Below are 18,395 nucleotides of genomic sequence, written 5' to 3' on the forward strand. Positions count from 1 at the left end.
GCAGACAATATCCCTGTCTTGTGTCATCCAGGCAGTAGTGACAGGAGGTCGCCCTGTCACATTACAAGCAGTGATTAGTGACTGCGGTCAGAGCTGATGCTGATCGCTGCTGTATGTGACTGTGAATCTTGGTCCTGCAGCAATCAGCACAGAGCTCTGGGACTACAGTGAGTAATCACTGGTCTCTGACCTGTTATTGCTGCTCTTACCAGGTTCTGTGGTTTCACTTAAGCATATCCATTCTCAGGACAGTGCTAGGAGCAGCCATGATCAGGACTCAGGAGACACACAGGGCTGCAGGCATTTTCCTGGCTGTCACTGTGCTCAGTGTGCTGTAATCGGCCCCTCCCCCTCACTCTCAACTTTTAACCTGACTGCAGGGTGAAAGAGACAGGGGGGCTCAAGGGGCTTTGTGAGAGACACTCCAAGACTTCAGAGCAATGCACAGCATTATTCACTGCTGTACACCCTCTGGGCACTTCATAAATGGACTGCAGATGCAGGGGCCCCCTTTGTAGGTGGGGGCCCCAGGCATCTGCCTGATCTGCCTGGTCCAAAGGCTGGCCCTGCTCCTGGTAGCGCCTCCAGCCTCTGGACACTATGCTGACACACAGCAAACCTTCTTGCCACAGCTCGCATTGATGTGCCATCCTGGATGAGCTGCACTACCTGAGCCACTTGTGTGGGTTGTAGAGTCCTTCTCATGCTACCATGAGTGTGAAAGCACAACCAACATTCAAAAGAAGTGACCAAAACATCAGCCAGAAAGCATTGGTGCTGAGATGTGGTCTGTGGTACCCACCTGCAGAACCACGCCTTTATTGAGGGTGTCTTGATAATTGCCAATAATTTCCATCTGTTGTCTATTCCACTTGCACAACAGCATGTGAAATTGATTGTCAATCAGTGTTGCTTCCTAAGTGGACAGTTTGATTTCACAGAAGTTTGATTTATTTGGAGTTATAATCTGTTGTTTAAGTGTTCCCTTTATTTTTTTGAGCAGTGTATTAATGAAATATCTGACCGTATTTTAAGGACCGTGTCATCTCTTATATTCCCATCCAGCTGCTGACTCTTTCAACTACAAGAAATTCTTCGAGTTGGTCGGCTTGAAGTCCAAGAGTAAAGATGTCATGAAGAAAGTATTCGGAATCCTGGATCAAGATGCCAGCGGATTCATTGAGGAGGAAGAGCTGTGGTGAGTACGTGGACGTGTGTCCGGCAGATGAAGAAAAACAACATTTTTCTATTTTCAGAAACCATATATTTTACATAGGCACAAAATCCCTACCAGGCCTTCACAAAAAACGCATGGAACATAAAGTGTGCTTGTATGTGTCTATCTATGTGTGCAGACCCCCCCGATATGCCGGGCTACTTTCATTGGTTCATTAAATTAAAATAATACATAGGAAATATTAGAAAAACCCTGAGCATTGGGCGCTAACGGTTGGTGATATCTCCTCTGAGAGAATCCAGTAGAATGTATAATCAATGATGCTTTAATAAAATAATATATAGTAAAATACGGTAATTAAATGAAACATTAGGGCGTGTATAGAAATTATGAGTCCCTATAGGAAAAGTTCTAATTGGCTGCTTCCAAAACAAAATCAAAAATATTAGGTGGAGTCACGGCGCATGGGTATAGTCACAGAAGGGTATACCTCCCAACTTTCAAAGAATGGGAGATGGACAGGTATTGTAGTACAAACACAGAAATTGAAGCCACTTAGTATTCTTACCAAGTATGATACTCCTTTCATGATGGCACCCATAGAGTATGATGTTCCCACTGTCAGTTCCCCTTCACAATTTACCCCCACACTCTCCCCCAACTCTGCACAGTAGGATGACCCCACAAGGCCCCTAGTAAAGTTTTATGCCCCCAGATACTGTCACATCTAATATGATGCCCCCACTGTGACCCCATGCATTATGATTAGAGTTGAGCGATACCGTCCGATACTTCAAAGTATCGTATCGGATGGTATCGGCCGATCTTTAAAAAAAGTATCGGTATCGCCGATTCCGATACCGGAAGTCCCATTCAAGTCTATGGGACTTCCGGTATCGGAATAAGAAAAACCCTTTCCTGCCCTTGTACAGCCTCTCTGGGGTCTGTACGGGCCTTTCGGGGGGCTGTGCCGGCCTGCCAGGGGGTCTGTGCAGGCTCCGGTGGTCTGTGCCGGCCTGCCGGGGGGCTGTGCAGGCTCCGGTGGGCTGTGCCGGCCTGCCGGGGGGCTGTGCCGGCCTGCCGGGGGGCTGTGCCGGCCTGCCGGGGGGCTGTGCAGGCTTCGGGGGTCTGTGCAGGCATCGTCCGATGGGACTACAAGTCCCATCGGGCGATGCCTGCTACCATGACAGTGATTGACACATTAGCCAATGATGGGACAGTAGTAGTCCCATCATCCGGCTAATGTGTTAAATGTAAAAAAAAAAAAAAAAAAATTACATGCTACATACATACAACATGCATACTACATACATGCTACATTCATACTACATACTACATACATGCTACATTCATACTACATAAATACTACATGCAACATACATACTACATATATACTACATACATACTACATGCATGCTACATACATACTACATGCTACATACTACATACATACTACATGCATGCTACATACATACTACATGCTACATACATACTACATATATACTACATGCATGCTACATACATACCGCATGCTACATACATACTACATATATACTACATGCATGCTACATACATACTACATGCTACATACATACCACATATATACTACATGCATGCTACATGCATACTACATGCTACATACATACCACATACATACTACATGCTACATACATACCACATACATACTACATGCTACATACATACCACATACATACTACATGCTACATACATACTACATATATACTACATGCATGCTACATACATACTACATATATACTACATGCATGCTACATACATACTGCATGCTACATGCATGCTACATACATACTACATACATACTACATACATACCACATATATACTACATACATACAATACATTCATACACATACAGTACATATAACATAGAGTAACATACTTACCAATACTTGTCACATTGTTCCCCGAAGCCATTGTCGTCTACGGAATAAATATTAACATAACAAACCACAAAAATACTCACCCACGATCCGAAGCAGTCCACGAGTGTGTCCCACGACGATCTTGGGTAGAGAACTGCAGCATCAGATGATGCTGCCGTTCTCTACGGGCTGCAGGAATCCAATGACGGAAGGTAGGTATCCTTCCGCACTGTATTCCTCCGCCACTTAAAAAAAAAAAGTCCCTAGTCTCACTTTATGCCATTGCTGCGTGGGAAATTCCCACACAGCAATGGCATAAAGTGAGACTAGGGACTTTTTTTTTTTTTTAAGTGGCGGAGGAATACAGTGCGGAAGGATACCTACCTTCCGTCATTGGATTCCTGCAGCCCGTAGAGAACGGCAGCATCATCTGATGCTGCAGTTCTCTACCCAAGATCGTCGTGGGACACACTCGTGGACTGCTTCGGATCGTGGGTGAGTATTTTTGTGGTTTGTTATGTTAATATTTATTCCGTAGACGACAATGGCTTCGGGGAACAATGTGACAAGTATTGGTAAGTATGTTACTCTATGTTATATGTACTGTATGTCTATGTATGTATTGTATGAATGTATTGTATGTATGTAGTATATATGTGGTATGTATGTAGTATGTATGTAGTATGTATGTAGCATGCATGTAGCATGCAGTATGTATGTAGCATGCATGTAGTATATATGTAGTATGTATGTAGCATGCATGTAGTATATATGTAGTATGTATGTAGCATGTATGTATGTGGTATGTATGTAGCATGTAGTATGTATGTAGCATGCATGTAGTATATATGTAGTATGTATGTATGTAGCATGTAGTATGTATGTAGCATGCATGTAGTATGTATGTAGCATGCATGTAGTATGTATGTAGCATGCATGTAGTATTATGTAGTATGTATGTAGTATTATGTGGTATGTATGTAGCATGCATGTAGTATGTATGTAGCATGCATGTAGTATGTATGTAGCATGCATGTAGTATGTATGTAGCATGCATGTAGCATGTATGTAGTATGTATGTAGTATGTATGTAGTATGTAGCATGTATGTAGTATGTATGTGGTATGTATGTAGCATGTAGTATGTATGTAGCATGCATGTAGTATATATGTAGTATGTAGTATGTATGTGGTATGTATGTAGCATGCAGTATGTATGTAGCATGTATGTAGTATATATGTAGCATGTAGTATGTATGTAGCATGCATGTAGTATGTATGTAGTATGTATGTAGTATGTATGTAGTATGTATGTAGTATGTAGTATGTATGTAGCATGCATGTAGTATGTATGTAGTATGTATGTAGCATGTATGTAGCATGTATGTAGCATGTATGTAGCATGTATGTAGCATGTATGTAGCATGCATGTAGTATGTATGTAGTATTTTTTTTTTTTTTTTTTAACATTTAACACATTAGCCGGATGATGGGACTACTACTGTCCCATCATTGGCTAATGTGTCAATCACTGTCATGGTAGCAGGCATCGCCCGATGGGACTTGTAGTCCCATCGGACGATGCCTGCACAGACCCCCGAAGCCTGCACAGACCACCGGCAGGCCGGCACAGCCCCCCGGCAGGCCGGCACAGCCCCCCGGAGCCTGCACAGCCCCCCGGCAGGCCGGCACAGCCCCCCGGCAGGCCGGCACAGACCCCCACAGGGTGCACAGACCACCGGCAGGCCGGCACAGACCCCCGGCAGGCCGGAACAGACCCCGGGCAGTCCACACAGCCCCCCCGGCAGGCCGGCACAGCCCCCCGGCAGGCCGGCAGAGACCCCCGGAAGGCCCGAAATGACGGCGCATCATGATGCGCACACACCGCGCATCATGATGACGTCAGTCTGTCAATCAACTTTGAACTTCCGATTCCGATGCCGAATTCCGATATTGAAAAAATATCGGAAGTCGGTATCGGAATTCCGATACTTGCGGTATCGGAATGCTCAACACTAATTATGATGCTTTTTATCGTGCCCCTCAACACAGTATATTGCCCCCAACATCCACCCAACATAGCATAATGCACCTGAAGTGCCCCAACACACAGTATGATGTCCCAACAGTTCCCCTACACAGTGTGATGCCCTCATAGCCCCCTGCACAATATGATGCCCACACATTGTATGAAGTCCCCACAGTTCCCCCACACAGTGTGATGCCCTCATAGCCCCCTGCACAATATGATGCCCACACACCGTATGAAGTCCCACACAAACTAATGTCTGCCACAGTTTTCCCACACCCACAGTATGATGGCGCAAACAGCCCCTCTCACAGTATAATAGCCCCATCTGTCTCCTCCCAATATCAATCTATTATTTATCTATTATCTAATATCTATTTATTTTCTATCTAGCCAATATACACTCACTGGCCACTTTATTAGGTACACCTGTCCAACTGTGTGTTAAGACTTAATTTCTAATCAGCCAATCACATGGCGGCAACTCAGTGCATTTAGGCATGTAGACATGGTCAAGACAATCTCCTGCAGTTCAAACCGAGCATCAGTATGGGGAAGAAAGGTGATTTGAGTGCCTTTGAACGTGGCAAGATTGTTGGTGCCAGAAGGGCTGGTCTGAGTATTTCAGAAACTGCTGATCTACTGGGATTTTCACGCACAACCATCTCTAGGGTTTACAGAGAATGGTCCGAAAAAGAAAAAAAATCCAGTGAGCGGCAGTTCTGTGGCCGGAAATGCCTTGTTGATGCCAGAGGTCAGAGGAGAATGGGCATACTGGTTCGAGCTGATAGAAAGGCAACAGTGACTCAAATTGCCACCCGTTACAACCAAGGTAGGTAGAAGAGCATCTCTGAACGCACAGTGCGTCGAACTTTGAGGCAGATGGGCTACAGCAGCAGAAGACCACACTGGGTACCACTCCTCTCAGCTAAGAACAGGCATCTGATGGCTACTTTCAGCAGGATAATGCGCCATGTCATAAAGCTCGAATCATCTCAGATTGGTTTCTTGAACATGACAATGAGTTCACTGTACTCAAATGGCCTCCTCAGTCACCAGATCTCAATCCAATAGAGCATCTTTGGGATGTGGTGGAACGGGAGATTCGCATCAGGGATGTGCAGCCGACAAATCTGCGCCAACTGTGTGATGCCATCATGTCAATATGGTCCAAAATCTCTGAGGAATGCTTCCAGCACCTTGTTGAATCTCTGCCACGAAGAATTGAGGCAGTTCTGAAGTCCAACCCGTTACTAGCATGGTGTACCTAATAAAGTGGCCAGTGAGTGTATATTTAATAACTATCTATTATCTGCTTATCTCATATCTATTCATTATCCATCTATTAACCATCTATTATATATCTACCGCATATATCATCTATCTATCTATCTATCTATCAATCTATTCATTGATCTAGCTATCCCATATATATATATATATATATATATATATATATATAATCTATCATCTATCTATATATCTATCTATTAGATATACAGCTCTGACAAAAATTAAGAGACCAATTTCAAATTTTCAGTTTGTCTGATTTTTCTCTTTATAGGTATATTTTTGAGTAAAATGTAAATTGCTCTTTTAGTCTATAAACGTCTGACAACATGTCTCCGAATTTCCAAGCACTAAATTTTGTATTTTTTTTCTGACAAAGAAAAATGGTCAAAATAACAAAAAAATGCAGTGCTTGAAGACATCAAATAATGCAAAGAAAACAAGTTCATAATCATTTAGAAACAACAATACTAATGTTTTAACTCAGGAAGAGTTCAGAAATCAATATTTTGTGGAATAACCATGATTTTTAATCCCAGCTTTAATGTGTCTTGGCATGCTTTCCACCAGTCTTTCACACTGCTTTTGGGTGACCTTATGCCACTCCTGGTACAAAAATTTAAGCAGTTCTTTGTTTGATGGCTTGTGACTATCCATCTTCCTCTTGATTAAATTTCAGAGGTTTTCAATGGGGTTCAGGTCTGGAGAATGGGCTGCCCATGACAGGGATTTTGTGTGTTATTAATCACAATAAGGCTATGTTCACACATTGCGCTTTTGCAGCCTTTTTCTTTCTGCAGACAAACCCTGCTCACTTGGCAATAGATAAGCCGTATACAAAAAAGCAGGTTTTGCTACATTGTTGCTGCTTTTTTGCTGTGTTTTCTCCTGGAATTATGTGTTATCTGTCTACAGTACTTTTAATAAAGTTAGCTTTATTCACCAAGCATGCTGCAAAAACGCACAGTAGGATTTTTTTTACAGCATTTCTGCACTTTTGTATTTTTATGGGTGAAAAAATGCTGCAAAAACTCTGAAAGATTTAACAAGCTGCAGATTTAAAAAACTATGTAGTTGTTCAATTCAGCCAGGAAAAAAAAGCAAGGTGTGTGCATGAGATTTCTGAAATCTCATAGACTTTGCTGGTACTATAAAAAGCAGCTTTTTATTTGCATAAAAACCCTGGAAAAACTGCAACGTGTGAACATAGCTTACACGTCTGTTTGGTCACTTTGCAATCGTCATAAAGGAGCGCGCAATGAATTTCATCAATAAGTGAGTGGCCACATAATCCCACCCTAATGGCACCCGCTGTCTGGACTTAGAGAGCAATCCAATTCTGCTTACATGTGGGATCCGCTATGTATCAGCTTTTAGAACAGAATAAAAAATTCTGCATGCTAGATTTTTCTAAAAACACACAAAGGAAACCAGACGGACCCCAGAGTAATCAACAGATCCATTTACTCCATTGGTTTGTTCCCTAAAAATGGAACCGAGAGAACATCCAATTGCAAGTGTGATATCTGAAATATATAAAATACTCTCTAAACCGAACCTAATAAGGACCAGACATTCATTTCAAGGGATTTACCAGGACCTCAAGGCTATATTCACACTTCTGGTGACCAAAAACATGTGTTGCCAAGGCAAACAGCATCATGGGGTGCATTAAAAGAGGTCTGGATATGGATACACATGATGAGAACATTATACTGCCTCTGTACAAATCCCTGGTTAGTACATGGAGTACTGTGTACAGTTTGGGGCACCAGTGCTCAGGAAGGATATAATGGAACTAGAGCGAGTACAAAGGAGGGCAACAAAATTAATAAAGGGGATGGGGGGAACTACAATACCCAGAGAGATTAGCAAAATTAGGATTATTTAGTCTAGAAAAAAGACGACTGAGGGGCGATCTAATAACCATGTATAAGTATATAAGGGGACAATACAAATTTCTCTCCGAGGATCTGTTTATACCAAGGAAGGTCACGGTCACAAGGGGGCATTCTCTGCATCTGGAGGAGAGAAGGTTTTTCCACCAACATAGAAGAGGATTCTTTACTGTTAGGGCAGTGAGAATCTGAAATTTCTTGAATGAGGAGGTGGTGATGGTGAACTCAGTCAAGGGGTTCGAGAGAGGCCTGGATGTCTTCCTGGAGCGTAACAATATTGTATCTTACAGTTATTAGGTTCTTTAGAAGGACGTAGATCTGGGGATTTATTCTGACAGAATATAGGCTGAACTGGATGGACTAATGTCCTTTTTCGGCCTTACTAACTATGTTACTATCTGTTTTCCAGACAGAGGATTTTCTCCTTTTCTCCTCCGTTTTGTAAACCTCAAGCATCTTTTCCTAGCTTTTTTTCAGCCATTACCTGAGCGTTTTCTTTCTGCCAGCAGACTTTTGTGTGTTTTGGGGAGTTATTTATAACGCTTTTCGGGTGTTTTTATTGACATATATAAAGATATTAAGAAAATGCTAGTGTTTTTGTTGCACTTAAAAAAAACACACAGGCGTATTCTCAACTTTCCCATTGACTTGTATTGAGTGTCTTCCTGGTGGAAAATGCCTTAAGCATGGACATATCACTTTTTTTAAATGCTTGATGTCTTTTACAAGCCTGAACATATGAACAGTAAGGCTATGTTCACACGTTACATTTTTGCTGCATTTTTTTTCTGGAGGCAAATCCTGCACTCTGGGCAATAGCGAAGCTGCTTACAAAAAGCAGGTTTTGCTGCATTTTTGTTGCCGTGTTATTATTGCTGTGTTTTTGCTATGTTTATATTGCTGTGGTTTTGCTATGTTTATATTGCTGTCTCTTGTGCATGTTGATAAAATTTAGCAGCCCCAAAAAAAGCCTGATTTAACTTCCTTAGGTTTTTCCACCAAAAACGCAGCAAAAACGGATACCGGCTTTTTTTTCTGCCTTTTTGCACTTACCCATTGTTTTCTCTTTTAAAAAAAAAACGCTGAAAGAATACACACGCTGCAGTCTGCAAAAACGCAGCAATTTTCCAAATCAGTCAGGAAAATAAAACCAAGGTGTGTACATGTGATTTCTGAAATCTCCTAGACTTTGCTGGTACTGTAAACTGCAGCTTAAAATCTGCATTAAAAAATGCAGCAAAAAAAACGCAACGTGTGAAAATAGCCTTAGTCAAATTAGGTCCATTCTTTTGAGCATTTGTGCAATTTTTTCCTTGCAAAAACACAGCAAAAAAAGTAAAACTGAACATACACTAAGGCTGGAGTCACACTAACCTGCGCAAAATGCGGTCAGTATTTTACATGCGTAATACGGATGACAGACCCCTAAACAGTGCTCCGTATGTCATCCGTAATCAAGGTGTGGTCGCGTATTTTGCGCATGTCAGCATCCGTATGTAATCCGTATGGAGAGATTTTCTCGCAGGCTTGCAAAATGGACATATAATGGAGTCCTATGACAGTTTTAATAAAGAAATGAAAGAATAGATATACACACATAGAATGCATATATATATATGTATTCTATGTGTGTATATCTATTCTTTCATTTCTTTATTAAAACTGTCAGTGTGAGTTTACTGTATCGTGCACTGAATTGCCGGCTTTGCTAAAAGACACCTGGTGCGTATTTCTCGCAAGTCACACGTGTGGTCCGTGTGTAATCCGTATTTTTTGCGCACCCATAGGCTTGCATTGGCGTATTACGGGCGTAGTACGCTGACAATCGCAGCATGCTGCGAGTGGCACGGAGCGTAGAATACGGATGAGAAATATACGGCTGGTGCGAGGTACCCCATAGAGAATCATTTGTCCGTGTCTAATGCGTGCTTTTTGCGCCTCTCACTCTCCCGTATTCCTCGCCAGTGTGACCCCGGCCTTATATTGAGGATCTCTCGCCTCTTTCACACTTCAGTTATTTGCATCAGTTAAAATCCGCCAAAAAGGCAGACAAGCGGATCCGTTCTCAACTGATGTGAACGGATGGCACAGGATCCGTTTTTAGACGGATCCTGAAAATGAGGAAATTTAAAGGAACCGCTGGCGAGAGAGAGAGAGAGAGAGAGAGAGAGAGAGAGAGAGAGAGAGAGAGAGAGAGAAAGAAAAAGAAAAAGAGAAAGAGAAAGAGAAAGAGAAAGAGAAAGAGAAAGAGAAAGAAAAAGAAAAAGAAAAAGAAAAAGAAAAAGAAAAAGAAAAAGAGAAAGAAAAAGAGAAAGAAAAAGAGAAAGAAAGAGAAAGAATTTTTTTTGTCTGGCACCCAGACAGATTTAGGGGTTAATTCAGTGTCTGGAGGATCCGCCGGCCAAAAAAACGTTGCAAGCTCCGTTAGGAAATCTTTGAGGATGTTGACGGACACTAACATTCTGGCGGATCCTCAAAAAAACAAATGCAACGGACGGCAATTAGTCAGGATCTGCCAATAATGAAAGTCAATGGGGAAAAAAACGGATCCGCAAAAAAAATTGGCGGATCCGTTTTTTTTTCAAAATTGGCGGATCTTGACTGATTGTCAAAAACAGAAGTGTGAAGGAGGCCTTAGGATAGGTCATCCATATCAGAGCATTGGGGGGCTGATTTCTGCAGGCACCCCCGAAGATTAGCTGATTGAAGGTGGAGTGACGCTGCAGTAATGGCACAGCCTCCTACAATGTGTAACGGCCGTAAATACTACTGCAAACTACAATTAGATCTTCACAAGAGATATAACAATCATGGAAACTAACACGAGGTCACAAACTATAAGCAAAAGACCCAGAATTCCTTAAAGGGAACCTGTCACGTTGTTACAGTCTGACCGTAGACTGCAGGTTGTAGAGAAGGAGAAGCAGAGCAGAATGATATATAGGTTCAGTATAACTTATAATTTATTCATTGAAATCCATGGTGTTTGTGTGCGTAAGAGTCCAGTGGGCGGTGATATTGACAGTCTCCCCTGTACTGTTCCCGCAGAGATAACTGTCAATCACCAGTAGGACCGCCCACATGAATATAAAAACCAGGGATTTCAATCTCTCCACCTATTTGTACAATGAGAAGAATCAGCAGGGAAACTTTTAAAGGGCCTTTTCAGCTTAAAAAAAACATGTTGAAGGCTCGTAGATACAGAAGAAAAGAAGCTGTACTCACCATAGGAATCTCCTCTTTTCTCCAGCGGCTGCAGCTGGACTCACCATAGGAATCTGCTCTTTTCTCCAGAACTGCAGCTGGAGTCACCATAGGGATCTGCTTTTTTCTCCAGCACTGCAGCTGTACTCACCATAGGAATCTGCTCTTTTCTCCTGCACTGCAGCTGGACTCACCATAGGAATCTCCTCTTTTCTCCAGCACTGCAGCTGGACTCACCATAGGGATCTCCTTTTCTCCAGCACTGCAGCTGGGCTCACCATAGGAATCTGCTCTTTTCTCCAGCACTGCAGCTGGACTCACCATAGGAATCTGCTCTTTTCTCCAGCACTGCATCTGGACTCACCATAGGAATCTCCTCTTTTCTCCAGCACTGCAGCTGGGCTCACCATAGGAATCTGCTCTTTTCTCCAGCACTGCAGCTGGACTCACCATAGGGATCTGCTCTTTTCTCCAGTGGCTGCAGCTGTACTCACCATAGGAATCTGCTCTTTTCTCCAGCACTGCAGCTGGACTCACCATAGGAATCTGCTTTTCTCCAGCACTGCAGCTGGGCTCACCATAGGAATCTGCTCTTTTCTCCAGCACTGCAGCTGGACTCACCATAGGAATCTCCTCTTTTCTCCAGCACTGCAGCTGGGCTCACCATAGGAATCTGCTCTTTTCTCCAGCACTGCAGCTGGACTCACCATAGGGATCTGCTCTTTTCTCCAGTGGCTGCAGCTGTACTCACCATAGGAATCTGCTCTTTTCTCCAGCACTGCAGCTGGACTCACCATAGGAATCTCCTTTTCTCCAGCACTGCAGCTGGGCTCACCATAGGAATCTGCTCTTTTCTCCAGCACTGCAGCTGGACTCACCATAGGGATCTGCTCTTTTCTCCAGTGGCTGCAGCTGTACTCACCATAGGAATCTGCTCTTTTCTCCAGCACTGCAGCTGGACTCACCATAGGAATCTGCTCTTTTCTCCAGCACTGCAGCTGTACTCACCATAGGAATCTGCTCTTTTCTCCAGCACTGCAGCTGGACTCACCATAGGAATCTCCTCTTTTCTCCAGCACTGCAGCTGGACTCACCATAGGAATCTCCTCTTTTCTCCAGCACTGCAGCTGGGCTCACCATAGGAATCTGCTCTTTTCTGCAGCACTGCAGCTGGACTCACCATAGGGATCTGCTCTTTTCTCCAGTGGCTGCAGCTGTACTCACCATAGGAATCTGCTCTTTTCTCCAGCGCTGCAGCTGGGCTCACCATAGGAATCTGCTCTTTTCTCCAGCACTGCAGTTGGACTCACCATAGGAATCTGCTTTTTTCTCCAGCGCTGCAGCTGGACTCACCATAGGAATCTCTTTTCTCCAGCGCTGCAGCTGGACTCACCATAGGAATCTGCTTTTTTCTCCAGCGCTGCAGCTGTAGTCACCACGGGATCTGCTCTTTTCTCCAGCGGCTGCAGCTGTACTCACCATAGGAATCTGCTCTTTTCTCCAGCACTGCAGCTGGGCTCACCATAGGAATCTCCTCTTTTCTCCAGCACTGCAGCTCTGACAGTCTTCACAAGACTGGAAGCAATGCAGTTGGGACGCCCTCACACCCAGGGCTGTGGGGTACTTGGTACTGGGCCCTGTGGATCTGAATGGGAGTTGTCACGGTAGCTGTGACCCGGCCCGTGGCCCTGGGTGCCCATGGTAAATGTTCAGTGTGAATGAATAAGTCGTGACACCTCCTGTAGTGTTCGGCAATGTAGATGTTAGGCCGACGCTGCAGACAGATCCTCTGGGACAGATGGTGTGGTGCAGCAGTGATGGTATAGCCCTCCACAGGCAGGACTGTTGTCCCAGGGCAGAGTAGAGATGGTGACACTTAGGTGGTGTAGTGTCAGGCGCAGGGGATGTAGCGGTGCCGGGCAGGTTGACGCTGGAATAAGTGGAGGACACCAGGGCATGTAGTTCCAAAGCTTTACTCACAGTCTGTTGCACAAACAGGTGCCAGCTTCTGTGCCATGTCCTCCGGGTCTGGGACTCAGTCAACCCCCCAGGCCAGATGGAATACTCCTTTCCAACACTCCGCCAACTTGTGCCTTTCTGAACGTCTCCTCTTATAGAGCCTTTAGATGAAGTACTCCTAGTACTGAGTTACACTGGAGTTACTCCTGGCTGATGTTCCGCTACTTGTACGGCAGACAGCTCCTTGTAACTAAGTCCCGGCTCACTATCCAGTTGCTGTTGTGCCTCCAAGTCTTGTGTGGGAATAAAGTGGTCATTACTTCTATTCCTCTGGTGTCTGCTGCAGAACCATTAGTATCCGTACAACCTCGGGGACCGGGCCCCGGCCTTGCGCTTAGAACTTCTAGGAAGGGTTCTCTTCTCACCCACGTCCTCTGTTTTCTTTTACTCCTCACGTTCCGTATACAAATCCTTTCCTTCTACGGAGAGTCAAGCTTTCAGTCTGTATTGCTCTCTCGTTCTCTCTTTTCCGTGCCAGCAGACCCAGATCACTGGGATCTGCTGCAGCACTTCCATCCATCTATCCCTCTCTCTAGGGATCTTCTCCTCTCTCTCTCCAACTACTGACTCCTCAACTTAAACTCTTCCCGCTCCTTGTAATGTAAACTAACTCCACCCACTTCCCAGCACGTTTCGTGTTCCAAGCAGGGGGCCACAATGGGTGCTTTGCTATACTCCAAGCAGGGAGCCGCCGAAGGTGCTTTGCTACACTACTTTGTGGTGTGGGGTGTAGGTGTGGGAGCATGGTCAAGAGTTCCTACCTTACCTGGATGGTGGGGCACCACACCTCAGGAGGAGGTACAGTACTTTTGTGGCGACTGAGCCTCAGGGGCGCCACACAGGCAATCAGTGGCCATAGCCCTCAAATGACCGGTGGTCATGGCGTCATCTCTAGTGGTCTGAGTTTGGAGATTGTCAAAGCAGCAGTGGGAATCGATTTTTCTCAAGGCGATTATCAATTTTTTTTGTCTTTTATCCCTTCTTTTATCATTTCTTTTAAGAAGCCAAAAAAGTAAACTGTTTACATTGTTAATAAGATCAACAGGAACGAAGATGAATAAGAAGAAGAAATGATCGACAGATCAATTCACCACATTTATGCTATTTTGTTTTAAACACCTAACTCTCCTTTTTAACAAATATGGCAAAGCATCTGAAATAACCAATATTTTTATGTAACACAAAATTCATCTCAGCGTTTCACATATCTATAAATGATATCAAGAATTCATCTTCTCCAGTGATCAAGGGACCAAAGACTTTAGGGAGCATCGTAGGAACACTCATTTCTCGATAACCATGCAGTCTAAACGGGCTGCGAATCATCCGACTAATGAGCAAAGCGCTTGTTCAACAGATGAAATGGGCTTTAGTCTTACAAATCATTGTTCTCGGCAGCAGATCGTCCTGTGGAAACATGAACTGTGGCTGGTTTCACATTTGCGTTTTTTTTCGCGGTATTTATCGCTAAATAGCGCATGCGTTTTTTTTTCCTATACTTTGCATGGGATGCGCTTATGTGCGCATACACATGCATTTGTATGCGTTTTACCACGCATGCGTTTTTTTGCGGTATGCGCTCGGGCGCACAAAATGCAACCTGTTGCATTTTTTGAGCGTCCGACTTGCCTCAAAAAAACGCATGCGCGCGCAATGCGTTTTTTTACAGCAAGACACCCATTATAAGTCTATGGTGAGCATATGTGCGCATTGGCATGCTTATGTATGCGTTTTTTTGCACATGCGATTTTTTTTTTACCATTAGTTTAGACAATGGAATTTAGGGGTTTGGGTTAGAGTTAGGGTTAGGGTTAGGGTTAGGGTCAGGGTTAGTTAGGGTTTAGGGTTTGGGTTAGGGTTAAGTATGGTTTGGTTAAGGGTTAGGGTCAGGGTTAGGGTTAGGGTCAGGGTCAGGGTTAGGGTTAGTAAAGTCATGGTTTGGGTTAGTGTGAGGGGCCACCTAATGTTGGAAAAAAACGCAAACGCGGTAAAAACGCACTAAAAACGCATACAAACGCATAAAAACGCTGCGTTTTTTTCATGCATGCTCATAAAAATGCTTGAAAAAAACGCAGCAGTTGTATGCGTTTTTTCAATGCGTTTTTTTGCGGGAAAAACGCGCTGCAAAAAAAAGCAAGTGTGAAACTAGCCTGTGCTACTGAAAATGATGTCAGGTTATGCGCAATAACCATCTATGAATGATTGTTCGGAAGGGTGGTTGGTCTGTTTAAACAGGATATCAAATGACCGCTTTGCTGCATAGAAGCCGATAATTGGTGGTTTGTTTATAGCCGCGTGTTCACCAGTGTAAATGAGCCTTATGCCACTTATGTTACTATTACATAATTCATGAACACTTCTAAATTTGCAAATACCTGTTTGCCACTTTGCACAAAATAAACCTCTAAATGTCTTCAAATTTGCCAGAAAAACTATTTTTACCAATGGAAATAGTTAAGTTTGAGTGTTGGGTAATGGAGCACAATTATATATATATTTATACAGTATATAAAATTATGAGGCCACCACATCAAATCCCTGTCTTGGGCAGCCCATTCTCCAAACCTGATCCCCATTCAAAACCTCTGGAATGTAATCAAGAGGAAGATGGATAGTCACAAGCCATCAAACAAAGAAGAACTGCTTACATATGTGTATCAGGAGTGGCATAAGGTCACCCAAAAGCAGTGTGAAAGACTGGTGGAAAGCAGCCAAGACACATGAAAGCTGTGATTAAAAATCATGGTTATGCCACAAAATATTGATTTCTGAACTCTTCCCGAGTTAAAACATTAGTATTGTTGTTTCTAAATGATTATGAGCTTGTTTTCTTTGTATTATTTGAGGTCTGAAAACACTGGGTTTTTAAATTTTGACCATTTCTCGTTTTCAGAAGAAAATAAACAATTTTATTGTTTGAAAATTCGGTGACATGTGGTCAGAAGTTTGTAGACTAAAAGCACAATTTACAAATTACTCAAAAATATACCTATAAAGAGAAAAATCAGACAAACTGAACATTTGAAAGTGGTCTCTTAATTTTTGCCAGACATATATATATATAAAAATCGAGGCAGAAAAGTCCAGCAAGCGGAAACTTCAGGTGGTATGATAAAATCCAAGAATTTTTATTGCAGAAAATTTAAAAAATCCAGAGTTCAGTAACGAGTTGCAGACATAATGCTGAACAGACTACGCGTTTCGGCGGTAACAACTGCTCCTTCTTCACGGTTTGAGACCGTGAATAAGGAGGCAGTTGTTACCGCTGAACCGCGTAGTCTGTTCAGCATTATGTCTGCATCTCGTTACTGAACTCTGGATTTTTTAAATTTTCTGCAATAAAAATTCTTGGATTTTATCATACCACCTGAAGTTTCCGCTTGCTGGACTTTTCTGCCTCGATTTCTACATTGTCGGACTTGTTCCCAGTCTTGGTCCGTGCAACACAGAGGAAACAGGTATTTACCATCCAGAGCTCAGAGGTTAGCTGGTCTATGTGTTGTTTTGCGCTATATATATATATATATATATATATATATATATATATATATATATATATATATATATATAGATACACACACTGTATACACATGTACATGTACTGAATGTAGTAGTAATAAAACTTTGTTAAAAGGTTACAATAATAACAACGTAATAATAAAATGTAGCAAACATGAAATTGCAAAAATGCACAATATACAATTATTTCTAATGACTTTCCTCATTCTCCAGTCTTATATTGAAAGGCTTCACCCCTGATGGCAGAACTCTCTCTGCCAAGGAAACTAAGGAACTTCTGCACGCCGGTGACAAAGATGGAGATGGTAAAATCGGCGTGGAAGGTAAGTGTGTTGTAAAATAAGAAAGTGTCTACAGGGGGAGATGAGGTATCTGAGTATTGCCACTGTAATGCCCAATGTAGGCCCACAACAACTCAGTAAGGCGACCACCTTATCATCGGCACATACACTGCATTTAAGATGGCCATATTTTGGCAAATATATATATTACCATATATCATGGAAGAAGTTTAAATTATTGGTTAATTTTCAAAGATCGCCGATTGCCCGGAAGGGAATTAGTATACCGGTAAGGAAGCATTTACCGACTCCAACAACAGAACATTCTTCAGAGTGAGATACGCCCTCTGGTCGGCTTTAACTCACTCTTTTAGATTCTAATTCCAGTAATCCTTTGATATGTTTTTGATCTGCAGTATATACTTTAATCGATCAACATTCATTACAAATGTAATTAGTTTAGTTACGGGAGAAGAGATGCACAGATTATCCCAGATGCGGCATTACATACCATTTAGCATGGTAAACATTTGGGCCATAAATCTATCCCTCGCCATATGTGTCGCTATAAATTAATATCCAATTTATATCATCATCCGGTGATGGGTCTGACTACATCTTTGATACTTACATGTTGAAGTTCATCAGTTTGATTGGATTCATATTTATGTATTTTATGATTTCTTTACCCTGTATCAGTAACAGTGTCGACTTAAAGGGAATCTGTCACCAGGTTTTTGCTATGTAACCTGAGAGCAGCATGATGTAGTGGTTGAGACCCTGATTCCAGCAATGTATCACTTACTGGGCAGCTTGCAGTCATTTTGATACAATCAGAGTTTTTTTTCTAGCAGAGCTCTGAACGCTTATCCCTGTATAACTCCGCCCACACCACTGATTGGCAGCTTCCTGTATACACTGTATATAGTGAGAAAGCTGCTAATCAGTGGTGGAGATGGGGTTAGACTAGGAGGCACAAGACACCTAGTCCTCTAGTGGTGATCCCCTACTGACAAAAAACAATTTTATTGAAACAGCGCTGTAAGTGACACATCACTGGAATAAAGGTATATGCCCCT

At 42.8% G+C, this 18,395-nt stretch overlaps 1 protein-coding gene across 2 annotated transcripts in view; it reads left to right on the forward strand.

Annotated features, from left to right (window-relative positions):
* Positions 1-18,395, forward strand: part of PVALB (parvalbumin) — a 40,649-nt gene that overhangs the window by 21,900 nt on the left and 354 nt on the right. For both annotated transcript variants that reach the window (XM_073574361.1, XM_073574362.1), the window contains exons 3-4: positions 1,066-1,198; positions 17,249-17,358. In XM_073574361.1, coding sequence (XP_073430462.1) covers positions 1,066-1,198; positions 17,249-17,358 — 243 coding nt within the window. The remainder of the gene's footprint in view (positions 1-1,065; positions 1,199-17,248; positions 17,359-18,395) is intronic.

The sequence above is a fragment of the Dendrobates tinctorius genome, unplaced genomic scaffold (assembly GCF_039654945.1).
Source record: "Dendrobates tinctorius isolate UK_male_01 unplaced genomic scaffold, ASM3965494v1 ptg000038l, whole genome shotgun sequence".
NCBI lineage: Eukaryota > Metazoa > Chordata > Amphibia > Anura > Dendrobatidae > Dendrobates > Dendrobates tinctorius.